We start from the raw sequence: 21,614 nt of genomic DNA, 5'->3' as shown, positions 1-21,614 counted from the left end.
AAGACAAATAATATGGTCATGTTAGTAGTAGGTTTGAATAGAACCAATAAAAACATGGTAACTCAATTGGTTTGAAAAATGTTATCAAAAATGTTTTTTTTTTTTTTTTTGTTGGGTAGAAGTTATCAAAATTGTCTTGTACATACTACTTAGGCCCAATGTAAAGCATGGTAAAATGGAAGAATTTGGTCTGAAATCTGCTTAGGCCCAATGTAAACCACCCAATTACCAAAAAAAGCCCATAATACAATAAACACTAAAACCCTAATTTCTTACAGCAACGGTTCCGTCTTCTTCTTTCTAAAACCCTAGCAACCAAACTCTCTCTCTCTCTCTCTCTCTCTCTCTCTCACACAATGGCAATGGCCATAGCCGACCCAAACCCACCTCCCACAACCTCAAGGGTGAGCCCCAAGACCATCCAGAAAGCTGTGAAGGCGCTTCTCAAATGGCGAGACTCCAAATCCCAGACCCAAAAACCCCAACTCCTCAGCGACGACGAGTTCTTCTACCTCGTACTCACCCTCAAGAAAATCCCCACCCAAATTCGCACTAACCCATACAAAATCCCAATCCCACATCCCCTTCTCGCTCAAGAGCTCTGCCTCATCATCGACGATCGGTCTCACTCCAATCTCGATAAGGCCGCTGCTAAGTCCAAAATCGAATCTGACCAAATACCCATCTCGAAAGTTCTCAAATTGTCCAAGTTGAAATCGGATTATCGCCCATTTGAGGCCAAGAGGAAGCTGTGTGATTCCTATGATATGTTCTTTGTGGACAAGAGGATTGTGCCTCTTATGCCCGGTTTGTTGGGGAAGCATTTTTATCAGAAGAAGAAGCTTCCTGTGCCTGTGGACTTGACTCACAAGAACTGGAAGGAGCAGATTGAGAGGGCTCGCGCTTCGGCTTTGGTGTATTTGAGGAGTGGGACTTGTTGTGTGGTGAAGGTTGCGAGGTTGAGTTTGGAGAAGAAGGAGATTGCGGAGAATGTGGTGGCTGCAATCAATGGGGTTGTGGAGATTGTGCCGCGGAAGTGGGATGGTGTGAGGTCACTGCATTTGAGGCTTATGGAGTCAGTGGCATTGCCGGTGTATCAGGCTGTGCCGGAGGTGACGTTGAAGGCTGAGGAAGTGGAGGAGGAGAAAGAGGAGGAGGTGGTGGAGAAGGAAGGAAAGGGTGAAGAGGTTGGTGTGGATGAGGGGAAGAAGGGTGATAAAATGAAGAAGAAGAAGAAGGGAAGGATTCATGAAGTGAGGTATATGGATGTCAATATTGGTGATGTGTTTGATGAAGATCAATTGGGAAGTGATGAGGGTGAGGATGTTGGTGAAATGGGTAGTGGTGAATTGGAGAGTAAGAAGAGGAAAAAGGGAGATAAGAGTAAGACTGAGGGAAAGGATTCTGGCAAGTCGAAACGCTTGAAGAAGTCAGATAAGGTGAAGAAGGAGGATGGCCTTAAAGAGAACAATGATGGTTTGCTGGCTGCCAAGGGAAAGAAGGAAGATGGTGTGAAGAGAAAGAAGGTTGGGTTGTCTGTTGAAGATGTAAAGTCTAGTGAAAAGAAGGTGAAGAAGGAGGATGGTCTTAAAGAGAACAATGATGGGTTGTTGGCTGCCAAGGGAAAGAAGGAAGATGGTGTGAAGAAAAAGAAGGTTGGGTTGCCTGTTGAAGGTGTGAAGTCTAGTGAAAAGAAGGTGAAGAGTAAAGATGGTCTTACAGAGAAAAGAGATGGGTTGTTGGCTACCAAGGGGAGGAAGGAAGATGGTGTAAAGAAAAGGAAGGTTGAATTGCCTGTTGAAGACGAGAAGTCTAGTGAAAAGAAGTTGAAGAAGAAGAAGAGTGCTGAGGTGAAGTTGAAAAGTGGAGAGAAGGAGGTGAAGCCTAAGAAAAGCAAGAAAGCAGTGGAGTAATTTGATTTAGAAGACTAGAAGTTAGAGATGGTAATTCATCCTCTGGAAAATTTTGTTTTGATTGTTTAATACATAGTATTTTGTGTGTGTTTTATTCTTTTCTATTTTAAGGTTAGACTATGAAAATTTTGCTAATTGACATTGCTAGTCACTTTATTTGGTAGCTTGATTATGAGGAAGAATATAAAGTGATTGATTTTATGTCACAGTGCTTTATATTTGCGTCATTTTTATATCTGAGTCTGGTCTTGTTTTTATATGCAAAGTTCAAAATTTCTATTGTCCTTTTTGTTTTAATATTCTGTGTCAAACCGGGAGTAGAATTCATTTCATGGTTATCTATGTTAAATTATATATTGTTGTAAGTTCGCCAAGAAAGGGGTGAGTGCCTTGACCAAACCCCTTATTGTGGTTGTTAAAAGTTGAAACTTCCTGTTACTCTATTTTGGTGCATGCTTGAGGATATCATGTAATAATATTATTTGTATCATATATCTTGAGCTGCGTTTTAGCCAAGTTGAACATGGAAGGTTGTAGACATATGTTTTCTGACCTGGAAATATGAAATAAAATATAGAATTAATTATAAGAGAGATTAAACATTTTGTTGGTCACCTACAATAGAGGTTCACTCTACTAATCTAGATTATAAATCATTATTATGAAATTTATGGAAAGGATTATCAATCAGTTGTATGTTTTGGTCAAGAATTTGCTGAAACTTGCAAATAAATTATAGCTCAATTGGCACTTCTCCATAATAATGGGATGGAGGTTAAATGGTTCAAGAGCTACTAAATGTGTGTCTTATTCTCCACTTCAACAAGTTAGAGTTTTTGGTGGAAACGGTGAACCACTCTAGCTGGTTAGTAACTTACCAAAATTTTTATTTTTTTGCTGAAACTTCTTGCTTTTTGACACATGGGATAGTTTTGGTTCTCTGAGTATGGTAGTCAAGCTATTGTTTTGCAGGGAGTGCTAGTTAGAGGGAGTTAATTAGGATGAGGGTCTGATGACTTGTCTAATCTTGTGCAAGTAAAGATATTTTGGTTCTCTAGTCTATTTTGGTCTCTCTGATTGCTGAAATTTGCTAGGGCTGCTGAATATAAGGACATTGTGCGGTTAAAGATGCTATTGTGATGTTGGTCTGGATTCTCAAGCTTGTGTACTGACTACTGAGTTTGCTTAAAAGTGATGCCGAACTTTTTATTTTTTGGTCTCATGGAACCTTCCTTCCTCATAGACAAAGGCTTGATTTGATTGCATTCGTGCAAGAGATCAGTGATGAGCCATGGTGATAAGTCTTTTGACTAGCAAGGGTATAGATCATCGGAAATTGTAGAGTGGAACTTGTTTTTAGATTATTTATTCTGTATTTATACTGATAAGGACAGGTGGGATAGGCAGGGGTTGGTGCCTTGGTGGGTACTCTGTTTAGAGGGTTGAAGTTGGTCTTCAGGGTCAGATGGTGTAGGACTCAGATATTCTACAGAAAGAATCTTTACAAACTTTAACTGAGCTGTTGACAGTTTAACAGGGGATAACTTAGGTCATGAACTTCGACATCAAGACGTCATTTATAAACTGCTTTATTAACTTCATCCAGCTTGTACTTGCTGCATTTTAATCTGAACCTACATTCAGGTCTTCAATGTGAATCGCTATAAAGATACTTTTATCATATTTTTGTGCAGTCTATGATCTCATCATGCATATATGAGAAACATTACCTGGCATTGGTTTATTAACTTGAGAAAAGTGGTTGAACAATGTGTGCTTCACTATGTGGATAGGAAGATTAATGATCTGGCTGTTAAGGGACTTATCAAAAAAAAAAGAAAGAAAGATAAATGATCTGGCTGTTAAGTGGCCAAAATAGAGGAGCAAAAAGTCATTATGTTATAAATTTCTATATGCTTACTCTTATAGATAACACCATCCAGTTGATGAATTTATTATATGTTGATCCAACTGATAGCATATTTTCTTGTACATCATTTTAGATATTGGCTTGTTATGGTTTAGCCTATTTTCTTGTACATCATTTGATATGTTTTTCAAGTTTTAGTGGGGTCAATTATGAAATTTTACTTAAAAAGTAAAGGTCTAATATAAGTGTCAATCCTTTGCTTCTAATTTGATCAATTATTAACCCCTTAAACATTATGTTTGTAACAAAGAACATTTTATTAAAATAACCTTGGCAGAGTTAAATTATATCATATGCACATGATTTTGTCCAATCACCAATGTTTCGTAACTGAAATTATAACACACTCATTTTATCAAGTCCTTTAGAAAAAAAGGGTGATGTTCGGGTTTCAAGATTGGGCTTGTACTTTGTACAGATGGCCATGGTCTTAAGATTATATTGTTGCCATTGTAAACTAGCTGATCGTGGGTTTTAGCTCTGGATCCGGTATATGGGGCATGAAGGATACTGAAATTTGATATAGATGCTGTATGGCATAGGTATATTGTTTTGTTTACAGAACTGAGGATTCTCACCCAAATTCTTCATATGGGGAGAAACATATAATTCCACTGATGTATAATCTTGAAATGGCATTTGAGGGAGGATTCAGAACCGTGTTCATCATTGTTTGTTTAATCCTGTTTAAAGACATTTTGACCTTTGCACTAAACTCGGGGATGCTCAGGATCATTGCATAGGATCATAGCTTTCTTTTCTTGGTCACATATATATTGCAAACTCCAAAAATTGCTGCACCATGAGCTTGCATATGATAGAATGGGTTGGTTTTTAGAGATGATTTAAGGTTTTCTAGCTAAGGTTATAAAGAAACGAATTTGATATATATGGTGTAGTCTTGAGATGGTGTCAGAGAGAGGACTCAAGCATTGTGCCATATTTAAAACTTAAACTTACTATTTAAGCTCATTCTATTGCATTAAGAGTAGTATGTTAGAACTTATTGGAAACCTCAAATTTGAGAGAAACCAAAGTCAACAGGAGACTTCCCCTTCTCTTCTTACTCATAATTTATGAATGAAAGAAAATAAAAGAAATGAAGTTGAGTATTTGTATTTTGTACCAGAGAGAGGTCAGGACTCGTCATGCTTAGGTAAGAACGCAATGTAAGGAATATCTTGTGGAATATGTCAAATATTGAGAGGGTGACAGGGCCTTTTTTAAACTAAGTAAAAATTATCTCCAAGGAAGAGGCTTATGACTTATTTGTTGGAGATAATTAATCGTGCAGCACTGAGGCCTAATGGCAATCTTCTTTTTTTGCCATTTCTTTTATTGCTATAAAAATCTTAGTCAAGGTAGCCCTTCAATTCCTTCATCATTTCCTTCTTGTGAGTTGAATCCCAAATCTTTCAAACTTACCTCACAAACTCTTTTAGGTAGTAGATAGGATGTTTTAGACACTTCACACTTATTTCAGGACACACAAAGGTAATAGAGTTTTATTGTATACATAACACAAGTATGTAAGAGGCTCTAATACCAGTTACAAACACACAGAAAACTCAAAAGAACCCCAAAAAGAAAAACTATAAGTTGGCTATGCAGATAACTGTATAAGGACTGGTTACTGTTATAATCATAAATTTTTTTTTTGCAAAACACGGTCGTTCGATGATTCCTTTAATGGCTACTTCAGAAACTTAGGAGCAAAAATATTAAATACTATGATGATTACAATAAAACACCACTAGAAGTAATCGCATTGCTTTTTGACTAGTTGCATTATTCTACCCTCGATTAGCCATGAGAAGGAATTAGAAGTAAAATATTGTTCAATGTTAATATCCTTACATTGAGGAACCTTGGTTCTATCCGGTTCTATTTCGTCCTTTATTTCTCTTACTTCTCAAATTGAATGTGATGAACATTAAACAGATGCATTTTGATGTTTTTTCCCCCAACTAAATATCTCTTATCTCTTTGTACTATTGATGGACGAACTCACTAGATTGATGAAAAATGAAATCTATTGGTGTAAATTTTTGCAAATGATATAGTTTTAGCGAATAAAACTAGATGTAGACTAAATAATTAAGTTTCAAAATTTGAGAGATACTTTAGAGTCTTAAGGCTTTCAATTAATATGATTTAAATCAAATAAATGGAATGTAAGTTTAGTAAAAGTAAAAATAAAGATAAATGAGTCGTAACATTTGGAGCCTGTTTGGATATCGCTTATTACTGAAAACTGAAAACACTGTAGCAAAATAATTTTTAAATATGAATAGTGCCGTGTGGGACCTAGTCATAAAGTTTTTTTGGCTGAATATTGTATTTGCGGGTCCCGTGAACAGTGCACTGGACCCCATATAAAACGCCAGACACAAACTTAGCCCTTTTTCAGTGCAATCCAAACGGAAGCTTGATTTTTAAGAGATACCTAAGAGCAAGAGTTTTTGATATTTTGGATCAATAGTTCATCAAGATTGAGAGATTGTAGATGATGTAAATCATAAGATAAGAGTAGCGTAGGTGAAGTGGAGAAGCACATTAAGAGTACTTTGTTATTGTAGTATGTTTATTAAGTTAAAGGAAAATGTTAGGATTAGATCAATAAATATGATTTATGTTATTGAATGTTGGGTTGTTAAGAAGCAACATGTTCATAAAAATTAGTGTAACTGAAATGAAATGTTAAAATAGATAACTAAAAATACAAGGAAATATGAGATTTAAAATAAGGAAATTCATTTAATGATAGGGGCAGTACCTATGGATGAAAAGATGACACAGAGTCACTTGAGATGATTTAGTTATGAGTGAAGGCAATCAATTAATATAGTGGTGAAGGAAGAGTTTAGTTTTTCAAGTTGAGAGAACTAACAAATGTATAAGAATACCTAAAATAATATCAATAGAAGTAGTAAAAAAAGATGTTAATTAAGGTGGTAATAGAGATTCTAATTTTGAAATATAATAATATAAAAGAATACACATGGCTGATCGTGATTAGTCTGTTGAGGATTTGTGGCTGACTCGAAAATTTTTAAACTAAAACTTGATTGCTAATGCAGTGTTAGATGTTAGGAAGTAAGAAGCTTTTTTTTTTTTTTTTTGCTTATCATTTTGCAACTCCTTCGTGTCTATCAGGTAAGAATCAGAAATCTTCATTCTAAACAAAGAATCACATATTTCTCAGGAGTTTTTCATATGGATTCAACTTTGAAAAGGATTTCATGTAAAAAATAAAAGCATGCTCAAGGCGAAATTTACAAAGTTGATCAATGAAATTATGCCATGTAAAAAATGCATAATCGCATGCATAATAAAACCAACTTCATTGGACTGAGATCTTTGCATAAAATTGGGGTGTTTTTTTTTTTTTTTTTCCTGCATAACATTGTTTTTTTTTAACATACTTGAAAGTTACCAAAGTAGTTTCTCAAAAAAAAAAAAAAAAAAAAAGAGTTACCAAAGTCAAACAATTAATTTCTAATATTTTTATTTTTGGCCATCATTAATGTTTAAAAAAAGCTCTATAAATTACAAAATTAGTATTCCACTTAAGTTTGTGGGGGAGAATATGGAGCAACAAACATTATACAATTTGATATTGATGGCCATCATGATTCACACACAAATGAAAACTATAAACTTTAAGTTAATGCTTTCCTTTTTTAGACAATCCCTTTTCCCAATTCAAACTATATATATGCAACTGCTTTCTCCATTTCCAAAAGTTAATTTGTTTTTCTCCAAAGCAACAATCATGTTAAGCCCCAATTGATTCCAATAACCCCATTAACTGCAAGTCCATGTCTTCTAGAGCATTTCCATTTACTTTCTGTGGAAAGCAAGCATCTGATCCCAAATTTTTCTTTATATCTTTTCCAGTCACTTAAATCCAACCTTGGAATCACTTTAGAGCTTTTTTGGGCTATTCATGATCAGCGTCCTCTTGGAATTATTTATACTACCTTCTCTCATCCATACACCTTCTACTTTGCAACATGAATATTCAAAGATGATATTCATTCATATAACAAACATACTTTAGCAACCAAAAAAAAAAAAAAAAAGACATTAAAAAAAACATAACAAACATATCTAACAGGCAAATACTCCAAACACAAGCACCCAAAAAAAAAGAGTACTTTCACAGTACCATCATAATACGTTCATACTCTAAATACCAACCTCATTAGTAACCTCTTCTTGATCAACAATTTGGATTATGCACTGCAATTCTTGAACAACATCCTTCATTCCAGGCCTATTCTCCTTCTTCTCTCTAAGACAGGAAAGTGCAAGCTCTAAGAAGAGCTTTATGCTTGCCAGTAGTCTATCACCAGGGAGCTCATTGCCAAGAAGCTGCTGATCTACAACTTCCATGCTTGCACCATTGTTGACCCGGTTGATCACGTAAGTGGCTAGATTGACATCATCTTGATCACGTGAGAAATCAATGACCTTTTGGGAGGTCAGAAGTTCAAGCAACACAACCCCATAACTATAAACATCACTTTTGTCAGTTAATTGATAGCTACGATAGTATTCAGGATCCAAGTAACCTAATGTTCCTTGAGCACAGGTTGATACATGGCTTAGCCCAGGGTGAGCCAATCTTGACAGCCCAAAATCTGCAACTTTTGCATTGAACTCATCATCTAATAGTATATTTGTGGACTTGACATCTCGATGGTAGATAGGAGTGTACACAGCATAATGTAAATAAGCCAGTGCTTCAGCAGTTTGTAAAGCTATTGTTAACCTTGTTTTCCAGTCCAGAAATGTGGAAAACTTACCATGTAAATGGTCATGGAGGGTCCCATTTGAGATGTACTCATAGATCATCAACGGCTGCTCACCTTCCACGCAGCAACCCAAGAGTCTAACTAGGTTCTTGTGATTGACTTGAGAAAGTATACCAACTTCATTGAGAACTTGTTCTGTGCTTTTAATGTTACCCACTCTAGCTGATTTAACAGCCACAACAGTCCCATCTTGAAGCTCACCCTTGTAGACTTCACCAAAACCACCACTCCCTAAAACCCTTTCTTTGGAGAAATTTTTTGTAGCTTTCTTCATCTCTTTCAGGTGAAACATCCTTGAAGATTTCCCACCATTGCTTGATCTCAACATGTCCTCTCTTGCCTTGGCCACCCTTGCCTGCTGGTTGGAGAGTTTCCAGGATCTTCTTACTGCAATAGCAGTCATTGCTACAGCGAGAGAGAAAAAGGAGATTACCCCCATGGAAACCTTTAAGGTGAGGCCAGCCTTAGTGTTTCTCTTCTTTCTCAAGCACGTTCCAACACCATGGTCCCAGTGGTATCCCTTGTTGCAAAGGCAACGGAGGCTGCCATTCAGACCAGAAGGTAAACACTTGGAAGCCCTTGAGCAATCAAGTTGAGTCTTACAAACTGGTTCTGGTGGTGGAGTCCATTGAATTTCCAATCCCTCTTCCCATTGAACAGCAGGCTTCTCAGGATCCAAATGAATGATGCTTCTGAAGGCTCTACAACCTGAATTGTGAAGCCGTATCTTGTATGCTGAAGGCATACCACCAGCAACGAAGGTGCAACAAGGGACAAGATTACTTGCACATTGAAGTGCTCTCTTTGTGTCAACTTGTCCCGAGCTATCCAAGTAATGGTGACAAAGACTAGAAGGAGTGCAATTGAGAGGAGAGACTAAAAGCCGTGGTGAACAGTTGAAGAGGAAGATTGTGTTGGATGAAGTGACGTTGAAAGGGAGAGATTGGTTCAACCAGAGACCCTCACTCACTAGCATGTCTTGAGTAACACATCTATGAGGCAGCCACGCCGATGGTTGCACCACCATGCGTTGAGATGCAGCTATTATGCTGAGTACAAGATAAGAACTTCCATTGAGGGCATCAAAATAAACTTTGTTAGAGTGGGGATCACAACGAAGAGAGTAATCTGGGTCACCGCAGTTGGGGTTTGTGCTTAGAGGATATGGGACTTCAATGGAGCCACAATTTGGACAGACCTTTTGAGAAGAACATTGAAGACCGAAAAGAAGAAAGAAGATACAGCTACAAAGGAAGTGCGGCGTTGTGTTTGGCTTGATGACCATTTTGCATGTGCAAAGGGGAAGAAGAGATGAAAAATCATCGTACATGCAGGAAAGAAGAGGGGGTAAATATAAGGCTATAGGCCCATAGCAAAGGAATAAAGTGGACACAAGAATCTATATAAAAAATCATGAAAATTTTGGCATTTATTGGAGAGGTGGATTCCTCTTCTATGGTGTCCAGAGGGACGCGTTTCTAGCCGTACTTGAGGAAAAAGGCTTTTACCAGAAATGGAGCTTTTTTCCAGAAATGGCCTCAATACCAAGTTAAAGAGTAGGGAGATTTTCCTTGTCTTTCATGTTGCTGAGCAAAAAATCATGAAAAAATTGAAAATTTAGATTAAAAAATTACAGTTGATTAAAGAATTGCAAGGAGGAATTCCACAACATAGTGGCCCCTGCACTACTACTTCTCACTTCTCAGTGTTCTTCCCTTTAGTAAATGATCACGTGTATCAGTCGCGAGACAAGTGGGAGCCATACCAATAGACTACAAGAAAACTTAAGATATAATCTATATCCATAATAATATGCAATGACCAAGCAGTCCAAGAAATCTCATACTAAAACAAATGAACAAGAGAATGTTACCAAACGGGAAGTCCAGTTTGTTGACCATCGTGCATGGAGAAACAAATCAATCCATCTATCTGTTTGGAAACATAAGAAAGCACAATCAAAATGAGTTCTTTTCCATTTTCGCCACTCTGGTATCCTTATTTTACATGTCTTCCACCAGGTAACAATTTTGTGTTAGGATTTACAAATAAATTCAGAGTAGAACATTTAGAAAAGAGGGGGAACTTGAGATAAATTTTGAGAAACCGAAAAGTTGAAGAATATTTATTAAAGGTCAACAGTACTGACAAGAACAATTACATACATTATCAATTTATGTAGTCTTTTTTTTTTTGTCCAGAAACAAATGAAACTGAAGGTCTGCGGTTCACAATAGAGGCCTGTACAAGGAAGAAATCCTTCTCCCACAAGTTTTCAGCCTTCAATCCCATATGAACAAAACATTACCAACATGACAGCATTAGGAGGACACAATGGCATCAACCTTCAACAATTTTTACAGAAGACCTGCACAACAAATTAATAACAGAAATTAACCACCAGGGAATTGGAATATAGGACACTTGAGGGTCAATATTTTTTGTTCTCATAACCCAATACTTACCCAAATGGGCTTTGTTTGATGGCCAGTAGTTCAACATCCAACTGCAGTCCAATGACTATAGGAAACAGTAAAGATGCATGTAGAGAAGAGTTCATAGTAGAAAGTTGAAGAAAAGGTTTTAGGAATGTAAAAGTAAATTGGTTAATAACACCTATGGTTATAGATTAATTCTGACAGGACATAGTGTGTTATTGGAAATTATGTTCTTATATGGGAGAAGAGAGTCCTGTAAAATCAATTGCAAAAATGTCTGTAACAAACATGGGGGTTCTAGATCATGGATTATTTCAGCATGGAACATGCTGAGCGTAATGTTAACTAGTGTAAAGCATGTAAGTCGAATAGCCCAAGCAAATTTAGTTTCTTGAAGTAACTTGGTTCATTTCTAATCATCCGGCTTTTTTTTATTAAAAAAAAAAAAAAAAAAAAAAATGATATGGAAGCTTAAGCATTTTGTTCAGTTGTTTTTGTGAACTTGAAAACCTAATCAACTGAGAGACTTTCTTCCATTGGTAAAACTGACAGTTTCTTACTGGGCTTATCACTTGCAGATCAATTTTATAATTACAGGACCAGACTGGCTAATCAGTCCAAGACTGACAAAAAGTCTAAAACCAGTTCCTTTACAGGGTTGGTCCAACTTAAATCTAGAAAGGAAACCAGAAAACCCAGGGGATGAAAGAGGTTGGGCCTTCTGAATGAGCCACTAGTTTAGAAAGAACAAGTGAAGTTCAAAAAAGTTAAAAATATAAATAAAAGAAAGATGGGAAGTCAAGCTTTGCAGCCCAGATATGTCATTTCTCACCAAAATTTTAGCTGATAAGTAACAAGCATCAAAGGCCATGCTTGAAGCACAGAAAACCACATTGCTTCTCTTAAACCATAGTAATCTTGTTATTTATTGCAGAAAAGATTCAAAAGAATTTAGTTTATTATAGCTAAAAGTGGAACAAATAATTAGAAGATTTTCAATTCCACAGATTGAAGCAATTAAGAAATAATAACCTATGGATATAGACATTCTTAGCCACTATACCTCTTAGCTCTGCGCTCTAACATTTTAAGCTTAGGCATAAAGAAAGTGATCTTTTGCCTGATGATCTAACCATGGCAAAGCTAATCAAACGCTAACTGCTACAACAGCCAATTGAAGACCCCATCAAAGATAATGCCCATATCTCATATATATTCAAAATACAATGGACCATTCGAGTTCAAGCAAAAACTTAACTTTGCTCTTAATCTTCATGTAAGAAATCTTGGGAAAGAGATAAAAACGAGTTACCTCTATTGTTGGATTGGGAGGGATTTCCCGGACTCCTTTGCTTCCAGAAGCTAGCTCAGGAGGAAAAAATAGTTAGCTCTGCATAAAACTAAATAATCAAACAGTTGATAAAGGCTATAACTCTGACCAACTACAAAAATGCCCTTTCCCCTTCTCATAAAGATCGAAATGTGGGCATGAAAACCTTCACCTGCTTTCTCAATTCTCAAAAAAAACTTCAAATTTGTAAAAAACGTACATGCCACAAATTGCTAGGAATTGTGATCTCAAAGTCTCAATCATAAAATTCTTATTTCACATGGGATCAAAAAGGAAATGGGGGAAAAATGATCCTAAGACTACTAAATGCATATAGTAGTCTTGAATGAGAAATTAGTTGTCCCTGTTGAAAGCTCAAACAATTGGTTTAGCTTATCATTCTTGACACAACAAAACCCACAATGCATATATATAGAGAGAGAGAGAGAGAGTACTTGTAATGGGAAAGTCGTAGTGAGTGAGAGGGTTATGAAGGAGAGATGGGTTGTGGCGATGACAAGAGAGAGAGAGAGAGATAGAGAGAGTGGTGGCATTGGCATTTGGGTTTTGGGTTTGGTTGGAGTGAGTGACCGTTAAGAGTGGTTGTTAAGTAAAATGATTTCGTTTGGGCATGATTTCCCTTAAATAGAAAGAGAAAGAGAAATAGGAATTAGTGGAACATATTTAATCTGATTAGTATAAAAAATATATAAAAATTGGTTGGAACAAATCATAAAAAAGATAATGTATCTTGTTTATAATGCTACTTATTTAGGCAATATATTAATAATTGAATGAGAAATTAGTAGTTTAATAATTGTACATTAAAAAAGATAATTACTTGGTTGTGTAAATTGAAAAAAATGTAATGAATTTATTATATAATGATTTTAAAAAATAAAAACTCGAAAATTTAAAATTTTATACGTAAAAATAGCATCAAAACTTTTCTAACTACCCTAAACTTATCAAATACCCTAAAGATATCAGTTACCCAACCCTTAAACTTAAAAAAAGAAAAAGAAAAAAAAAAAATCCCTTTTGCATTTCTATTTGCCTTCCAATTCTAACTTGTGAGATTAAGATACCAACCCCCTTCGGCCTTCCCCTTCCCCCTTTATTTCAGCACCCTCGATCCATAAAGGTAACTTACTCTTCAACACCCCCTACATGTAAATTGTGTCATGTGTGCGTATGAGAGAAATGCTTTTCTTGCTTGGTGAATCGGTGATATACTGAACCCATCCTGAAAGTGCTTTAAATGACACCCAGTCGCATATACTTTTCTCTCTTCCTTTAATTGGTAGAGCCCCTTGCCCTTTGTGCAGACATTGATTGAATCCGAAATTAAAATTGCATGCTTTATGTGCTTCTATCCAAGTCTATAGAACTATCAATTATGCCTATTATCAGAAGTTCTAATTTAATCAAAGTTCAAAATGCAACATATTACAGTTGACGGAATATAAAATAAAATACTATGAGTGATTGAATGAGTGGGACGAATGATTTATTCTTTATTATGGACCCTATTTTAACCCGAAAGATACACTTCCTTTTTTTTTTCTTTTTCTTTTTCTTTTTTTGGAGAAAGAGAAAGATACAATTCTTGATTTGCTTTGACAATTGGTATTAATTAAAATAAAATATTGCGTAAAAAATCAAAATGCAAGAATTTAAAATTTAGACCAATAAATCATGGAGTTTACAATTTATGGACAATGAATCTAATATGTTGGCATAAAATAAACAATTAATAAAATCTTAAACTATGAAAAGTTGAGATGAAAGAAAAAATTACGCAAAACAATGCAATTAAAAAGATTACTAATATGATAAATACATATATTTTTTTATATTAATTATTTAAGTGTAGTGAAATTTTGATATGAGTTTCTTAAGATTTATATGATAAAATATTGAATAGAAATATGGTATTCTTGCACAAATTTAGTTACTTTTGTTACCTTGGAAACAAGGTTCAATAAAAGAGAAAAAAATAATAACACATAATCAAGAATGTAAAAACAATTTATATATATATATATGGGTTCAAGTTAGTGAAGTTACATCTGGTGTAATTTTACAAAAATTACACATTTTATCTATTGTAGATCTCTAAGCAATCTAAAATTCTATTTTTAGTATTTTCTTCCACTTACTAAACCACTATAAAAAAAATGTCATTTTTTTCATAGTTTTAGAACCGGACCAGACCGGCCGGTTTGACCAGTTCAATCAAGACTTGGGTACCAATCCGGTTGAGTGAAATTGCCTAAAAAACTAAGAACAGAGTGCGAAAACGGTTTATTGACCGGTTCGGCTTTTGAAACCATGATGTTTTCTCAATCAGTGGCTTCATTTTGCCACATTTAAAAGAAGAGTAATGCTAGAGATAGAAACAATTTTACAAAAATTTTACAAAGTGCTGGTGTGGTGTGGTGCGGTGTGGTGCACATTAGCTTTCAAAAACAATTATTGAAGGATATTTTTATTTTTATTTATCAAAATGATATTTGCATTTTTTTTTTCAGTAGGCATGAAATTGGCTGATCTATATTAGTCATTATATCATGCAATTTCCAAATTTGTAAACACATATATTATGATCAAAGTATTACACCTCTATTATTGTCTTTCTAATTTGTTTATTAAATAGGACATTTATTATTACAATTTTTTGGAAGTTAAATTATTGAAATATTGGAGGAAACTAAAAAAATTGGTGACCGCACATCGTGCGAGGGTACTCGGCTAGTTTGAAATAATGGTTGAGGTAAGTATTCATTTGTACCTCAAAATGCAAAGATGAATCTACAAAGTGAGCGATAAACAATGCATAATCTCCATTGTCTATTATTGCTAATCTTGTCATGAATTAAATAGTCCCTCCAAATACGATAGCAACAATTATGGCATAATCTTCAAACCTAAATCGTTGTTCATAAAATTCCTCATCTCTGGGTTTCCAAAAATAGAATGTGTTTGATAAGCGATTAATGAAGATCAAATGACAATTAGATTCATTTGGTAATGACAAAAGAATACAAATATCCAAAATTCCATATGATGTAGTTGAAAAATAAGGTTAAAAAGTAAAACCACCATTGAAGCAACATCCACTATTGCATATTTTTTTACCGCTCATCTCTCGAATACTAGCTTTGTAAAACTGATTTTTTTGATATGTCTACAAAAACTTGACAATTTAGATCTTCGCCTTCACAAACAACTAGCCAAGGGAATGATTGTGGGTTGCCGCATCAACAAGTTATTGTTCTATTTCATCTACTTGATTATGTTGTTCTAATTTCATTAACTTGCATATGCTGCATATACCGTTCCATTTCATTAGCTTGCAATGTCCTTCTTTTTCTTGAATGTTCCGCTTCATTAGCTTCTGTTGTCATTCTTTTACTTGAATAAACAATTAGGAACTTTATTTTTTTTTTTACTCATTACTCGGTTCTTGCATTTGCTCTTTCCTTTCGTGTGCCAACTCCATTCCTATAAAACGAGACGAAATTAAGTTAATTAATTCTTCACAAGTACTATTTATGTATTAACTTAAATAACACTATAAGAAAAAAAAATGTTTATTGCAACAAAAAAAATATGGTTGCAATAATATTAAAGTATTGATGTGAGGTGTTGCAAGAAAATTTGAGGTAATAGGTTTGTGCAACAAAATATTTTGTTGCAATAAACTCCAAAATTTTTAATGACTTTGATGCAATGATATATATAATAAATAAATAATTTACTACTTCAAATATCTTATTGTAATAGGCTATTACTTCATAAATCTTATTGTAATAAATTGTAAATAATTGACAAAAATAAGTCGAATCAAATTATTGCAATAATATCTTCATTGTAATAGAATATATTTGATGAGCAATTAATGAAGATCACATGACAATTAGATTCATTTGGTGATGACAAAAGAACACAAATATCCAAAATGACACATGATATAGTTGAGCCAACTCGTAAGGTAAAAAAGAGAAACTGCCATCGAAGCAACATCCTTCAACACCATTCAGTTGTTTCTGCTATTGCATATTGCTTTACCACTCATCTCCTGAATAATGGCTTTGTAAAACCAATTTTTTGATATGTCTACAAAAACTTGACTATCTAGATCTTTACCTTCACAAACTACTAGCTAAGGGTATGATTGTGGGTTGCTGATAGGAGGAGGTTGGGAGAGTTGTTATGCGTCAACAACTTGTTGTTCCGTGTTCATTTACTTGATTATGTTGTTTTGATTCATTAACTTGCATATGCTACATAAATTGTTCCATTTTATTAACTTGCAATTTCTTTCTTTTTCTTAAATGTTCTGCTTCATTAGTTTCTATTGTCTTTCTCTTACTTGAATCAACAGCTAGAAACTTTTTTTTTTTTTACTCATCACTCGGTTCTTGCATTTGCTTTTTCCTTTCATGTGCCAACTCCATTCATATACAACAAGTTGAAATTAAGTTAATTAATTCTTCACAAGTACTATTTATGTATTAACTTAAATAAAATTATAAGAAAAAAATGTTTATTGCAATAAAAAAAATCGTTGCTATAACCTTAAAGTTATTGCAATAATTGCTATGAGGTGTTGCATGAAAATTTGAAGTAATAGGTTTGTGCAACAAAAAATTTTATTGCAATAAACTCCAAATTTTTAATGACTTTGACACAAATATACATATATATTGTTGCAATAAAAAATTTACTGCTTCAAATATTTTATTGTAATAGGCTATTACTTTATAAATCTTATTGCAATAAATTGTAAATAATTGACCAAAATAACTCAAATCAAATTATTGCAATTATATCTTCATTGTAATAAAATGTATTTGATGAACAATTAATGAAGATCACATGACAATTTTTTTTTTTTTTTTGAGTTCAAGATCACATGACAATTAGATTCATTTGATGATGACAAAAGAACACAAATATCCAAAATGCCACATGATTTAGTTGCACCAATTCCTTAAAAGTAAGGTTAAAAAGAGAAACCGCCATTGAAGCAACATCCTTCAATGCCATCTAGTTGTTTCTGTTGCTACATATTTTTTCTAAAACTCATCTCCCGAATACTGTCTTTGTAAAACTGATTCTTTGATATGTCTACAAAACTTGACTATCTAGATTTTTACCTTCACAAACTACTAGCCAAGGGTATTATTGTGGGTTGCTAATAATTAAGAGAGGGAATACATTCATGTTGCATTTTCTATAATGAGTTGGGTCATTAATGACAAATAGTATGCTAATTTTTTTTTTAAACTATTTTTTACCAAAACATAAACCGTAATTGTTCAATTGCAATTTTTCCTTGTAAAAAATTGAGTTTATTTTTGGATAATTTTGAGTTTTTGGCATTGAATTAATTACTCCCTCTGTCCCAAACCCACAACTAGTAGATCACAAACATGTACAAATCACAACTACCACACCCAAGCCAAAGATCCCACCTTTCAAAACCAAACCCAATTACTCACATGGTATCCAAAATCAAACAAACAAACAAACACACACACACACACACACACACACACACACACACAAAAAGGAGAAAAGAGAGAGTGAAGAGGAGCGGCGGCCACCATTGATGGTGACGCTATCGTAGATCGCCACTAGCATGGTGGTTCTCACAGGGTCTCAATCTTGGCTGGAATTCTGCCCTTAGATAGAAGGAAGGCGGAGGTTTCGGCCATGGTTTTTTAGAGTTAAGTTTGAGAGAGCTTGAGAGAGAGATGAGATCTAAGGAGAGAGACTTCAAGGAGATGAATTTGCTTATGGCTATATGAAATTTGGGGTTAGTCTTCCTCCATAAAAAATTGATACTAGATTTGAATCTCATTTTGAATTTGGTCATATTAGGAATTTGACTAAAATAGATTTGAAATTTAAAGTTGCTTTGGAAGGAGGTAAATTAAGAGGGGGTATACGTTCAAGTTGCATTCTCTATAATGAGTTGGGTCATTAATGCCAAATAGTATGCTAATTTCTTTTCTTTTTAATAGTTTTTACCGAAAAATAAACTGTAATTGTTCAATTGCGATTTTTCCTTATAAAAAAAAATGCATTTTTTAAAATAATTTTGAGTTTTTGGCATTCAATTAATTACTCTCTCCGTCTCAAATTGTTGGTCCTGCTTAGAAAACCTAACTTTTTAAAAGAATATCATTTATTGTCTTGTGTCTTAATTAAAAAGATAAAAGTTTCCAAAATTAGCCTTAAAAAAATTCTCAAAAAAATTTATTGTTTTAAGTGCTTATGTTTGGAAGGGGCATAATAGAAAACTCAGTAAATTAATGGGCTTTTAATTTTAGAAACATGACAAAATTTTGGACATCCCAAAATATAACAGAGGACCAACAATTTAGAACAGAGGAAGTACTTTTGTTTCCTTTTAGACTTATCCTTAGGTTTCATAGCAATCAAATAGAGGCATTATTACTTCCTATTAAAAAAAAGCGTTATTACTAGTTAATTCATTTCCTTTTTAAAATTATTTTAAAGAATTTGGTAGAAAATTTAATAGTTGCTCAGTTGGTCAAATTACAATAATTTTAAATAGAAAGAACCCAAAGTCCAATATAGCACCCACACACACACAGAAAAAGAAAAGAAAAGAAAAAGTAAGGGACCTGATGCCCAACCCACCCATTAAATTGAACTTTTGGACTGGTTAAAAATGTGTTGGTTTGGGTTTTATCGAGTTGAGGTGCAAGTCGGGCCTAAAACCAACCTAGCACGACTCGTAATCAGCTTTATGACCATCTATGGATGATATACTTTGATGAAATATATAAGGCAATTATTTGTTTTCATTATCAAAATTGATAAAAGGTATGTGTATAACATTTTGCACAAAAATTTCATAACAAATTTTATGTGACAAACGGTTATTAGATAATAATAAAAAAAGTAATGTCAATAATGGAGTTAAAATGAGAATTAATAACAACTTGTCACTTAAGCATTATTATTATAATTGTTGTGAAAATATTGTGTTAATAAAATCTAAAACCACATAAATAAAATAAGATAGAAATTCAATATAATTTGGAAAAGTCCGAAACACCCTCCAAATGTACTTTGAGGATTAAGGTTATCAAACGGCGCCCATATAATAATGGGTTGGAAATATAAGAAGCAGTTTAATTGAAGTGTTTGACATTGTCAGAACTAGGTTGTGTCCTTTATCTCCCCATTCATTCATCTTAGAACGCCTTCGCCACTCACTCATCTGAAATATAATGCTTGTGAATGTAAGACATATACAAGTTGTTTTCAAATGGCATATTTTGAAATCTCTATTAAAAAAAAACACATTTTTATATTGTTAGACTGTTTGTGCTTGCTTTAATCTTTATCTAAATTTGTTGGATTTATATGATACGTTTTGTACATACACTTATACACTAAAATAATGTCCGAATATTTTATTAAACATGATTAATGTAACGGTTGAATGCCTAACTTGAATATGTTGAATGAATTTATAATTTATCCTTTATTCTTTTACTAGCATTATGGACAAATTTCTTACAAAGAAAGCACTTGTATTGCAAGATTTATCTTTTAAGGAAATTCATATTGATGTGAATGATCTTTTTTCAAATCCTAGGCTATGAGAAAATGTACTATCATGTCATCCTAATGATCATGATGAAATAAAAAGAGCATATTTACCGCCAAAAAAAAAAAAAGTTTCTTGTTAAACTCCTGGCCATGGTTTCCCTAAAATAGAAATTAGTGGAGTATTGCATCGATTTATTCATAATTAGTTTTTTTAAAAAAATGCAAAAATTGGTTGAAAAAATCATAAAAAAGATGATGCATTTTTTTTTATAATGTTACTTTTTATTTATTTATTTTTATAAATGTTTATAATGTTACTTATTTAGATAATATGTTGGTAATTGAATGAGGCGGCCATCTCCATCAGTTTTCCTGCCACCGATAGTCTGAACTAACTTCGATAGAGAGAGACAGATACAGAGAAATAGAGAGTAGGGCGCCACCCAGATCTTCTGCTATCACCGTAAGCCTCTACTCACTACCCGACTATCGGAATTGCTACTGGTAAAGTTCTGTTTTAAATTTAAACATTTAGGGTTTTTGGTTTTTATTTGGAGAATCAGTTGGATGTTAATTATGATTTAGATTGGTATTTTGGGTCAGATTTAGATTTGGATTTGGTTTTGGTTTTGATTTACATTGTTTGAGGATTTTTTATGAGGAAAAAAAACATTTAAAAAACAGTCACACTCAACAAACAAACTCTGAAACACCGCAACCCCAAACCGTTTGTGCCAATATTCACTGATTCAAACAAAACACCGATATACTCCAATCCGTCTTCTATTTCTTTATCTTCATTGCCCAAATCTCAAAACCTCATAAATCTCCCCTCAGACCCTTCCTCTGCATCTCCAACATCCCCAAACCACCAACTATTTTTCCATTCCCAAGGTTTAGGTTGGCGTTTACAATGTTTGAGTATCGGTCGTGTATACACTGTTTTTGGCATGCCAACTAATTGGTGGTTAAGACAGATCAAGTTTCAGGGACTAAGATAGTTTTGTTGGGGAGACGCTATGTTGTTTTTGCTTAATGGGTTTTGACCAGAATCATATTGGGTAGACGATACGGTGTGTTGACTTTTGTTTTTGATTTTGCTATTACTCTTTCTCTGCCTCTGCCTCTGCCTCTGCATGTCGTTTGGTTTCATTGGGTTGCTCTGCATTGCTTTTCTTTTTAGTTGCGTTGCTCTGTGTTGCTTTTGCTTTTTTGCCATTTACTCTCTATAATTCTCACGTTACCCCATTTGTGGGTTCAATCCCTTTTGTTTGTATTTGTATTTTCCCCTAATCAAAATATAAGAATATGCATTTATTAATATTGATGGAGGAATCGAGGCTTTGGTAAATGGTAATAAGAATTGGGGTAACGTGAGGCTTTTTTTATTGTTCTTAAATTCTTAATTATCTTTAAGAGTTCTAGCATATTTGATAGTTGGATTCAGATCCTCTAGAGTTCTTAGGGTACTCTACCAGTAGAGTTCATTAAATCTTAACCACTCTTTAATGATTTAATGGTTTAGATTCTGCCATGTCAGCATTTCATTAATAATATTCTTAAAATAATAAAATAATGTTGTAA

At 34.0% G+C, this 21,614-nt stretch overlaps 2 protein-coding genes across 4 annotated transcripts; one reads left to right on the top strand and one right to left on the bottom strand.

Moving 5' to 3' along the window:
* Positions 1 to 289: 289 nt before the first annotated feature.
* Positions 290 to 3,268, top strand: LOC142610293 (uncharacterized). Its single transcript, XM_075782078.1, has 2 exons — positions 290 to 1,943; positions 3,008 to 3,268. Exon 1 carries the CDS (start codon positions 357 to 359, stop codon positions 1,911 to 1,913), a length of 1,557 nt encoding a protein of 518 aa, XP_075638193.1. The 5' UTR covers positions 290 to 356; the 3' UTR covers positions 1,914 to 1,943; positions 3,008 to 3,268.
* A 4,164-nt stretch (positions 3,269 to 7,432) lies between these two features.
* On the bottom strand, positions 7,433 to 13,023 carry LOC142610092 (wall-associated receptor kinase-like 20). 3 transcript variants are annotated; one of them, XM_075781808.1, is made up of 4 exons: positions 12,887 to 13,023; positions 12,414 to 12,463; positions 10,829 to 11,031; positions 7,433 to 10,595 (listed from the first exon to the last, which is right to left on the bottom strand). In XM_075781808.1, the coding sequence occupies exon 4, from the start codon at positions 9,991 to 9,993 to the stop codon at positions 8,035 to 8,037; it is 1,959 nt and encodes a 652-aa protein (XP_075637923.1). In that variant the 5' UTR covers positions 9,994 to 10,595; positions 10,829 to 11,031; positions 12,414 to 12,463; positions 12,887 to 13,023; the 3' UTR covers positions 7,433 to 8,034. The 3 variants fall into 3 exon arrangements, with proteins under 3 accessions (XP_075637923.1, XP_075637922.1, XP_075637921.1); XM_075781807.1 differs by having other exon boundaries at positions 12,414 to 12,491; positions 12,887 to 13,022; XM_075781806.1 differs by having other exon boundaries at positions 11,129 to 13,017.
* Positions 13,024 to 21,614: the final 8,591 nt, after the last annotated feature.

Source organism: Castanea sativa, chromosome 9, assembly GCF_040712315.1.
Source record: "Castanea sativa cultivar Marrone di Chiusa Pesio chromosome 9, ASM4071231v1".
Lineage (NCBI taxonomy): Eukaryota > Viridiplantae > Streptophyta > Magnoliopsida > Fagales > Fagaceae > Castanea > Castanea sativa.
Note: the sequence above shows the minus strand (reverse complement) of the source record. Positions and strands in the feature narration are given on the sequence as shown.